General features: G+C 34.7%; 1 protein-coding gene across 1 annotated transcript; it reads right to left on the bottom strand.

Moving 5' to 3' along the window:
• Window positions 1-5,633: 5,633 nt before the first annotated feature.
• Window positions 5,634-10,164, bottom strand: LOC139874272 (uncharacterized). Its single transcript, XM_071861724.1, has 3 exons — window positions 9,854-10,164; window positions 6,495-6,930; window positions 5,634-6,101 (listed from the first exon to the last, which is right to left on the bottom strand). The coding sequence occupies exons 1-3, from the start codon at window positions 10,162-10,164 to the stop codon at window positions 5,634-5,636; spliced, it is 1,215 nt and encodes a 404-aa protein (XP_071717825.1).
• Window positions 10,165-11,581: the final 1,417 nt, after the last annotated feature.

Here is an 11,581-nt window from a genome sequence, read left to right as displayed (position 1 = left end):
TTTCTCTTATCGTGTCAAGAATATTACATCGTATCGAGAGTTTGGTTTAAAATGAGTCGAAATTTTCCGGGTCATGTCTAACAACCCGTCCTAATCCATCCGGACGAAGTCCACATCGATTATAAACGAATCACAATAGTTGGTTACATCGCGAGGTACTTGACCTCTATATGATACATTTTACAAACATTGCATTCGTTTTCAAAAGACAACCTTTCATTTCATTGAAAGTTGACAGGTATGCATACCATTTCATAATATCCAAACTATAAATGACCTAATCTGCCATTTACTTAATAATAATCTCTAATGAACTTCAACGACTCGAATGCAACGTCTTTTGGAAATATGTCATGAATGACTCCAAGTATTATCCTTAAAATGAGCTAATGTACATCGGAAGATTTCTTTCAAACCTGAGAATAAACATGCTTTAAAGTGTCAACCAAAATGTTGGTGAGTTCATTAGTTTATAGTAATCATTTCATATTCATCATTTTAATAGACCACAAGATTTCATTTTTCATAACAACTATCTCAAAATCCGGCATTTCGCAAACGGCAGAGATAAAAATCATTCATATGTCGAACACCTAGTAACCGACCTTAACGGAAATGCATATAGAATATCCCCATCCTTTTCGGAACTCTCATCGGTAGGATAATTCGAAGTACTAAAGCACCCCGTATCGGGTGAGGCTCGTTGGGCCAAATAGATCTATCTTTAGGATTCGCGTCAATTGGTGTCAGAACACCAATTCTTAGGCTACCAAGCTAAAAAGGGGAATATTCGGTTCGATAAATTCAACATAGAATGTAGTTTCGATTACTTGTGTCTATTTCGTAAAACAGTTATAAAAATTGCGCATGTATTCTCAGCCCAAAAATGTAAAGGGTAAAAAGGCAAATGAAACTCACCATACTGTATTTTGTAGTAAAAATACATATAACATCATTGAACAAGTGTAAGGTTGGCCTTGGATTCACAAACCAAAATTATTTATATATATTTATATGTTGGTCAATATTTTTCTAACAAATTAAGTCAAGTCATAGTGTACCACAATCCTAATGCTCGAGACTAATATGCAGAAGTCAACAAAAGACAATTTAACTCAAAATGATTTTCCAAAATTTATACATGATTATTATATAGTTTAAATATCGTCGTTTTATATTTTTATATATTTTTAAAAGATTTATTAGAGTAAATAATATAATTTATTTATTTATAAATAAAACTTTATATAAAATATACTTTTATATATCTTAGATAATAAAATTTAAAAGGTCCATTGAATATCATAAAAAAATATGATAGTTCCTATTAATAATGAATTTTTATATTAACAATGATATTCCTATTAAAAATAATAATTTTTGTAAAGATGATATTTTTAATATTAATAATAACACTCTTAATAATAATAGTGATAAAAATAATGATAAATGTTAATTTCATCTAAATCAATATCTTTAAATTTCATCATGATACTCATACTCATTATTTCCTAATCAATCTGTTAATAGCTTTTAAATCGTCTTTTATATCGCATTCATTTTAATGATAATAATAGTAATCATAATAATTAAGTGTTACTAATATTAATTTTAATTATAATAATACTAATAATAATAAATATTATGATAATGATAATACTAATAACTATTTTAATAATAATACTATTTATAACTTTAACGATAATAACGATAGTAATAATAATAAAAATAACAATTTTTAATGATATTACTTTTTATTGATAATGATAATAATAATAATAATAATAATAATAATAATAATAATAATAATAATAATAATAATAATTAGATAAAAACTAGAACGACGATAATAACGACGATAATAATAATCATTTTTAGTAATAATACAAAAATTCAATTGACAATAACTTCTAATCCGTTCATCGAATCCATTCAATATCTAAATGAAAAGTTCTCAATTTTTCGCTAGCTTTCAAACGTCATGCATATCTTATATCTTATCTCAACGGCATATGTAATTAATTCAGGATTTAATCATAACTTATCTAATGGCAATATCAAAAGTACAAGCATGCATAATCCTATATACTCGAGCACCAGTCAGGGATACACTAATAATAATAATAATAATAATAATAATAATAATAATAATAATAATAATAATAATAGAAATAAAAAAAATAAGAGGTTATACCCTTTATAAATCTCCTCTAAAAAGAATTGCCCAAGACAGGGCTTGAACCCGCGACCTCTCGTAAACCCAAAACACCCTCAAACAATCAAGCTGGGTCTACTTTTCTTATTTTTTTTACGCCTATATTATATGTAACCCGTTTTCAACTGTTTCAATTTCTTCTTCATTATCTAACCATCATCATCAATATCTTCATCATACATCATCCCATCGTCTATCATCATCATGTACGTTATCATTGTGAATAACATCATTACCGTAGCATTATCAAAAGATTGATCTATTTTCTTGAGCCCATTTAACTTGTAGCCCAAAAACAAACAAAATCCACATACACTATCACAAGCCCAATTGGTTTGTTGATTTAAATGGCCCATGTTTTGTGGCTTATGATCGACAGAAAAAAAATATTGACAAGAACCGAATTAGGAATACAAGTGGGACAACACATGGGATTTCTTGGCTTCTTTTCTTTGTCTTATTTTCTAAAACACTAAGCTACCTCCCCATGATAAGTTGTCGGCCATTATGCAAGAATATTACATGCACAAGTGATTTGATTAAGATGTGTTTTGGGGTGTGGTCCAAACGGAATAGAAGTAACACATAAACACTAGGTGTAGCAGCAACAATGAGATTTTACGAGGGTATTTGGGTTTGGTTATCACGGTCAACAGACAAGAAGATAGAAATAGAAGTTAGCAAACGGAATCAATAATTCAAAGGAGGTTGGGCGACTTGTTGAACTGCAAACAGATAACGTAGCAGAAGGGAAACCAGCAGCTGCAGTTAACGTGTATGGTAGCAGGATTTCACGTGGTTTTTTTGTTGTGTGATCGATGGAAGAAAGAAAAAAAATATAACAGCGGTTGGGTCACGAGTTGCAGAAGAGAGATAGTTAGAGAGAGATGGTTTGCCGTTGGTTGATCACGGTGGTGGTGGTTGATTCGATAAAGGTGACGGGTGGTGCTTGTTGGTCCGATGGAATATATACTCCGTATGTAATTATGGGTGTGACCGAAGGACAAAAAGTTGGATTAATAATTTCGTTTTGTGCTGCTTCTTCCATTTTTCCAAATTGTTGTGTTTCAAACGTTAACTTGTGTGATCCGTTTGTATCATCAATCGATAGATGTTTGTGTGGGTTTGTTCTTAAGCCGATAAGGAGTAGTAATTTTAGTGGTTGAAGTGGTGTTTGTTTAATAAGGTTGATGAGATGGGTTTGTTGAAACAAATGTAATATTCACAACAACAACAAGTTGTGTTGGACGTTTTTAGACTGAAACAGGAAAACATGTTAAGCATAATTGTAGCGAGCAGTTTATGTTGGTAAAAATTGATGAAGCTGGATAAATGGGTTGTGGTTATGAATCTAAGAAAGAAGGTGATGTGTGTTTATCTTAACTAATATGTATATGTATATATAAATATAGTAAATAGATAGATAAATTATATATATTATATAGTGTAGGGTATCAATATCAATTATCAAAATAGGCATCCGAGTCTAGCTTCAAGTGGGAGGGTGATGATGTTGATAGGAAACAAGAAATATTGACAAGAATTCTCCACTCAATATTTGTATGTATATGTTATCTGTGCATGCATATATGTAGCTTAGATATTTTGTCATAAACAAACACAGATTAAAGAAAAAGGGTCATGCAAGTGAAAGACTAATTTGGGTTTTGTTAATTATCAAAAAGTATTACTAGCTACAGTGTTCCAATACTTGAAATGTAAAGGTGAAACAAGAAACAAAGCCAAGTGGTTGTTTGTTGTTTGATAATCAATTTTTTTAACATATATAAATGTAGAAGGTACGTAAGTATATATTTATATATGGAATAGATAGGAGATAGAATAGATAGGACATAGATAGTGGATAGCACAATAATAATTTTATCTCCCGTGTGAATATCATTTGGTACCATTTCGTACCCCGTTAATAATTAGTGGCGGATAAAAGTCTTCAGGAAAATTCCATACTTTTAAATTATCTAAATTTATTTATTTTGATCATTATGATATAAAATTCGTGCATTAACTATCAAATAAAAATTACATTAATTATTCACTCCCAACCCCAAGTAAAATATGAAAAATTTTAAAATTCAACCAATGGTTCCTAAATATATTTTTAATAAGCCTAAAATTTATAGAACTCATTTTCAGATCACCGTTTATTCTAAAATCACATAAGTTCAAATTAAACTTCTCTAAATAATAATCGAATCGTCCAACGAGTATTACAATTATTAAATAATTATATTTGATATACTTTATACATATATTTATATTTATTTTTATATGTATACACATTTATTTAAAATTAATGGTTCGTGAATCGTCAAGCATGGTCAAAGGAAAATTGATTACATGAATATAGTTTCGTAACTTTCGAGACTTAACATTACAGATTTTGCTTATCGTGTCGGGAACATATAAAGATTAAAGTTTAAATTTGATCGGAAATTTCCGGGTCACTACATCATGATATTATTCCTCATGCTTGTCAGCAATTACTGAAAAGTGCAGATTTGGGGTAACTTTTTGGTAACGTGGTGTTAGCTTCCAAAGTTCGGGCCAGGTGTGAAGTGATAGGAGATTTGGCGTCTAAGGCGGTTGTGCAGCTTGCTGACTTTGCCAATTATACTGACCAGGGAAAGGCGATGGTTGACTCTGCTTTTGATGAGCTTGAGTAAGCTGATTTGATTATGTCAAGACCATCTCAGCCAAGGTTGATGCCAAGCCTGATGAGCTTTTTTGAAGACTCTTGCTACTGTTGTGCCCGCGGTTCATGAAGATGATGAAGAAACTCTCCTTGAGGATCCTGAAGCTATGGGGGAGTCTGGAAAGGTTGATGCCCCCATTAATTAGTTGTTGTTTGTAATCATTTGAAACAATTATCGTCTTTTGTTTGGCCTAGGTTCCTGGACTTTATTGCCCTTTTTATTTGAACAATGGTCATGTATGGCATAACTCTAGTTCGTTTAATTTTAGCATGCTTTTTGTTATGTGTTACCATGGATTTTTATCCTGCTTGGATGGGTAAGAACTCTCTACCTTGCAGGATGGTGGTGCAGTGATCACTTTTAAGGAAAACTTGTTTCCTTACGTCGAGTATCCCAAAGCATTTTTTGCCTCGTTGCTCGGTATAGTGTAGATTATGACAGGGTTATTTTGCTTGCCGGCTGTCATTTTTCTCACATAATTCTCCGTATGGAGTTTTAATTTTGTCGAGACATTAATTTATCAAAAGTAGTTGAGAATTTCATTAAGTTTCGTGTAGGAAGTTTATAGACTTCGACTACCAATATTGCATCTTTCAACTACATGTTACAAAATAAAAAGTACAAGACTTCTAATGATAAAACTTTTTAAGGTTGGTTGCATTCCATGCCCTTGGTATTGGTTTACCGGTTGTTGTTTCCAGCTTCTAGGAGCCTTTTCCCAACACTTGTGTAATCACATAGGGGCCTTCCCAGTTTGGTCCCAATTTTCCTTCGTATTCCACCTTGCTTGCACTGTTTAACCTTAGGACATATTCTCCTACTTTGAAGGTTGAGGGTTTTACTCTCTTGTTGTAATAGCCTTCAATCATTCGTTTGTATGAGGCTTCCCGAATCACAGCTGCTTCTCTTCTTTCCTCGAGCAGGTCCAAGTTAACTCGAAGGTTTTCTTCGCTGTTTTCATTGTTCGTTGTTCTTTCTGTTAGCACTTGTATCTCTACAGGGAGAACAGCTTCTGTCCCATATGCAAGGCTGTAGGGGGTTTCACCATTACTTCGTTTTGGGGTTGTCGTGTGTGCCCACAACACCAAGGGAAGCTCATCGACCCATCCCTTTCTGCATTTGCCTAAGCGCTTCTCTATTCCTTTGACTATATCTCGGTTAGTTACCTCCACCTGTCCATTACCTTAGGGATGATATAACGAGGTGAAGCTTTGCTGGATTTTCAATTGTTTGCAAAATTTTGGGAATATTCCTTCTGCGAATTGTTTCCCATTGTCCGAGACTATTTCCTAAGGGACTCCGAACCTGCACACGATATGTGCCCAGACAAATTTCTCTATCTGCTTACCCGTGATTGCTGTCAACGATTTTGCTTCGGCCCACTTGGTGAAGTAGTTAATTGCTACCAGTAGGAATCTTGGGCTTCCTGTTGTATCATTGATGGGTCCAACTATGTCTATTCCCCATTTCACGAACGGCCACACAGATGTGACAGAGATTAGTTCTTGTTTGGGCTGCCTCAGGACATTTGAGTGGATTTGACAAGACTCACAAGTTTGTAGTACCATCGTGGTGTCATGGTGCATTGTAGGCCAATAGTACCCTAGTCTCATGATTTTGGCGACTACTGACCTTGGACCTGCGTGTAGACCACATATCCCTTCGTTCATCTCTTGGATTATGACAATTGCTTGTTTTGGCCCCACACATCGAAGCCATGGGGTGAGAAAGGATCTTCGGTATAGCGCTCCGTTCATCATTTTGTACGAAGGTGCCTTTATCCTTATTTTCCTTGCTTCGTTTTTATCCTCTGGAAAATTTCCTGTCTCAAGATATATCTGTAGCGAAGTCATCCATGTTACCTCGTCTTCTTGTATAAGGTCATTGACTTCTTCCTTTAGGATTGATTTCTTCTCTAGCACCTCCACCAAGACCTCTTTTGCGAGGTGCTCAAATGTCAGCGAAGCAAGTTTGCTTAGTGCGTCTGCCTTCTTATTTTGACTTAATCGGACATGCTCGATATCAAAACTTTTGAAGCTTTCGATCAGTTCTTTTGCTTTTTACAAGTACTATTTGATGGTGGGTTGCTTTGCTTCAAAGGTGCCCTTGATCTGGTTAGACACTAGCTGCGAGTCAACAAAGGCTCGGAGATGAAGGATTTTTAATTCCTTCGCCATTCTCAATCCCGCTAACTATGACAACCCGGAAATTTCTGACCAAATTTAAACTTAATCTTTAATGTTTCCGACACGATAAGCAAAGTCTATGAAGTTGAATCTCAAAATTTTAAACTATTCAATTAACCTTCGATTGTTCTCAACGATTCGCGAACAATTATATGTAAATAGATACATATACTATAACTTGAAAACGTAACAAGGTGTTATGAAAACGATACTGTGCATTAATCTTATTGGTTTGATTATCTGATTAATATTTAGATAAGTTAACTAAAACGTTTAAGATGAACCAGTAAAACACTATTTGCTATAGTAAAATTGACTTTGCTACAGTGAATTGCTACAGTAAAATTGACTTTGCTACAGTGAATTGCTACAGTAAAATTGACTTTGCTACAGTAACTTTGCTACAGTAAACACTATTTTAAAATGTATTTTAACAAATAACGAGACGATGATTTATAGAGGGAAATGACCAAATTACTCAAATGTATAAGTTATACATTGAATGATATAATTTAGGGATAATCCAAGGCTATATTTTGACAAAGGTACGTGTTCCAAAATGTAAAACACAAGTTTTCTCAGCGTACGAAGGGACACTCGAGAAACCGGAACTGGGACATAAGTCGAGTAACGACGTACGACTTATCGGAACAAAAGTTACAAGTTAACTATGCACGTAAATTTAATATAATATATAATTAATTATATAAATTAAATATATTATAAATATAATTAATAAATATGTCGACAAGCGTTAGGACAAAACGATTGTGAGCTGGCCATTTGAGCCATGCGATCGCATGGCTATCCCATGCAAACCCCATGCGATCGCATGGGGTACTGTAGCAGACCTGATACTATAAAACGCGAATTTTGGTTCCATTTCTTTGCACATTCAAATATTACTCCGTATTTATTTACTTATTTAATTTATTATTATTATTATTATTATTATTATTATTATTATTATTATTATTATTATTATTATTATTAAGATTAATATAATTATTAATCTTATTATTAATAATATTAGTAGCATTATTTTTACGATACAAAAATAATATTATACATAAAATATTACGACGGAGTGATGTCCAAATGATTTCAAAATGGTTTTCGAGCGGGATAAAACTAAGGAAATTATGGGTTATTGCCAAGGAGGTTATGGGTAATATTCGGGGGTAGATTTGTGAATCAAACCTAGTGTTTATCATTTCCGTTACGTCTACGTACTTTCCTACAATATTGAATCTCAATATTGATACGTAAGTACTTATACTTTATCTTTTATATATTAATAGTGTATCCTTGTCTAGAACTCGAGTATATATATATATATATATATTTATACATGCTTGTAGGTTAAATTTCGTCGTTAAACAGTTATAATGAATCATGAATTAAATACTTATATTACCGGTAAAAGGTATATGATATATATGTTTTTGGAAAGCTGGCGAAAAATCAATAACTTTTCATTTAGATATCGAATTGTTTCGATGAACGGTTTAAAAGATATGATCAACTGATTTATAATAAACATTAATTGAAATTGCTTTTGAATCTGCAATTGAGGTTTAAACAACTTGTTTACGAGATTGATAAAATGGATTTTTGAATATTACCAACCAAGTAAATGAATCCTTATATAAGGTACATCCCGTTTTGTTGAACTAATGTCAAAATTGACTTTTGAAACAACTTTGGATAACTTTTATATGTCAATCTCGAGCATTAGGATTGTGATACACTATGACCTGACCTAGCTTGATAGACAATTATTGACCAACATATGTTCTCTAGGTTGAGGACTACGGTTATTTGATATTCTGTGTTTTGATCACATTTTGGTGAACGACTATATGTGCTGCTAAGGTGAGTTTCATACGATCCCTTTTTATCTATATTTTTGGGCTGAGAATACATGCACTTTATTTTAAACACAATGGATACAAGTACATACTAAATTCTACACCGAGTTTGAACCGAAAATCCCTTAGCTTTGGTAACTAGTAACTGTCGGTTATAAGAACCGATGGGCGCGAATAGAGATATATGGATCCATAGGGTTTGACATCCCCGTCTGTTCCAGGTATAGAATGAAACTCTAGCCTGAACTATAAAACAGACGTATGCTATTTGAAGTTAGTACATGTTGGATTGCGTGTATTGTACATGTTGGTTGCATGTTAAACGAGGGGTACTTATTATAGACGTTAAGGCTTGGTTACCAGGGTGCTCATTCTTGTAGAACATTTTGATAAACATTTCTGTATGAAACCACTGAAATCTTGTGATCCATCTTTATATACAGATTATGCGAAACATATAAACTATGAACTCACCAACCTTTGTGTTGACACTTGTTAGCATGTTTATTCTCAGGTTTCCTAGAAGTCTTCCGCTGTTTGCTTATAGGATATACAAGCTATGTGCATGGAGTATTACATGGCATATTTTTTTCAAGAAAACGTTGCATTCACCAATTCATCACCATGTACCTTATTTTGACTGCACTGTCAACGAAAGCACTATTGTAAACTATTATTTACGGTGATTGTCTATATGTAGAAATCATCAGATGTCGAAAACCTTTGATTTAAATATACATTTATGGTGTACCTTTTCAAAAGAATGCAATGTTTACAAAACGTATCATATAGAGGTCAAATACCTCGCAATGAAATCAATGAATGACGTGTTCGTCCATATGGATTTAGAGCGATCGTCACACTAACAGAGCTTCGTACTCTGCTTCGTTATTGGTTGTATCGAACTCGAAACGAAGTGCATAAGTGAACTCTTTTCCTTTGGGATTTACTAACATTAGACCAGCACCCGATCCATCGGATATTGACGCACCGTCGGTGTACAACTTCCACTCTTCATTTTCGATCTTTGGGGTGATAACTTGGGTTGAGTTCTTCGTGTCTTCTTCATTTACACTATCTGTTTCGGCGATGAAATCTGCTAGAACTTGTCCTTTGATTGCATGCCTGACCCGGAACTCAATGTCATGCTCTCCTAACTCAATGGCCCATTTGGCCATTCTCCCCGATTTTTCAGGTTTCGAGAGCACTTGCCTGATTGGTTTGTTAGTAAGTACCACTATCTGATGTGCTTGGAAGTATCTTCGGAGTTTCCTAGCTGTATGGACGAGTGTTAGGGTGAGTTTCTCGAGTTATGGATAATTCAACTCAGCTCCTTGAAGTACTCGGCTGACGAAGTATATTGGTACTTGCGTTCTCTCTCGTTCGGTGACCAATGCTGTGCTGATGCATTCTTTCGAAGTAGCCAAGTATATGAAGAGTGTTTCTCCTGCTTCGGGTGAGGTTAAGGTAGGGAGTTTGGCGATGTATTCCTTCATTTCAACGAATGCCCTCTCTGCTTCTTTGTTCCAGACAATTTTCTTTTTTCCCAAGCATCCCTTCAGAATTCTGAAGAAGGGAAGTTGTTTCTCTGCTCCCCTTGATATGAATCTGCTAAGTGATGCTAGCTTCCCATTCAGGCTCTTCATGTCTTTTATGGTTGCTGGGGTTTGAAGTTTCTTCAACCTGTCCACTTTTTCTGGATTCGCCTGGATCCCCTTTCTGGTGATGTAATACCCAAGAAATTTTCCTTCTTCAACTCCGAAGGAACATTTCTTCGGGTTCAGCTTCATGTTTATTGCCCGAAGCTTATCGAAAGTTTCTTGGATATCCTCTATCAAATTTTCTTCCTTCCGACTTTTGATTACCATGTCATCTACATAGGCTTCCAGATTTCTCCCCAGCTGGTTGTGAAAGGCTTTGTCGACTAGCCTTTGATAAGTTGCCCCTGCGTTTTTTAGACCGAAGGGCATCTTTTGATAACAATAGATTCCCTTGCTGGTGAAGAAGGATGTTTTTTCTTCGTCCTCCTTAGCCATTTTGATTTGATGGTAACCTTTGTAAGCATCCAGGAAGCTTTTGTATCGGTATCCGGTTAGGGATTCGACTTTCTAATCGATTTCGGGTAGAGGGTAACAATCTTTGGGACATGCTTTGTTAATGTTGGTGAAATCGACGCACATTCTCCATCCTCCGTCTGATTTCTTTACCATCACGGGATTAGCAACCCATGAGGGATATTCTGCTTCGCGAATTATTCCTGCTTTTAATAGACCTTCTACTTCCTTACAGGCCGCTTCGTCCCTTTCTGGTGTCAAGTTTCGTTTTTTCTGATGCACTGGTTCGAGGTGTTTGTGCTCATTGAGTCAATGCTCCGTTACGAAGGGCGACCCTTGTATATTGATGGTTCGTGGTATCCCGGTCATATCGCTATTTTCCCAAGCAAATACATCCACATTGGCTTGAAGTAACTTCCGGAGCTTTTGCTTGGTGGATGCTGGCAAGTTTTTTCTTATGCTGATCTGCTGATCTTGAAACATCGGGTTTACGAATATCTTTTCTACTTGGAGATCTTCCTCCGAAGCTTCTAGGACACAC

Source organism: Rutidosis leptorrhynchoides, chromosome 11, assembly GCF_046630445.1.
Source record: "Rutidosis leptorrhynchoides isolate AG116_Rl617_1_P2 chromosome 11, CSIRO_AGI_Rlap_v1, whole genome shotgun sequence".
Classification (NCBI taxonomy): domain Eukaryota; kingdom Viridiplantae; phylum Streptophyta; class Magnoliopsida; order Asterales; family Asteraceae; genus Rutidosis; species Rutidosis leptorrhynchoides.
This window is presented reverse-complemented; position numbering and strand designations above follow the sequence as displayed.

Bases quoted from the DNA above. Each gene is read 5' to 3' on its own strand.
- LOC139874272 (XM_071861724.1), bottom strand. From the start codon at position 10,164: ATGGCCAAATGGGCCATTGAGTTAGGAGAGCATGACATTGAGTTCCGG. The intron at 6,931-9,853 runs GTTAGTGTGACG...TGTCCGATTAAG, and splicing joins GAAGCAGAGTACGAAGCTCT to TCAAAATAAGAAGGCAGACG. The intron at 6,102-6,494 runs GTACTACAAACT...GGTAATGGACAG, and splicing joins TGCACCATGACACCACGATG to GTGGAGGTAACTAACCGAGA.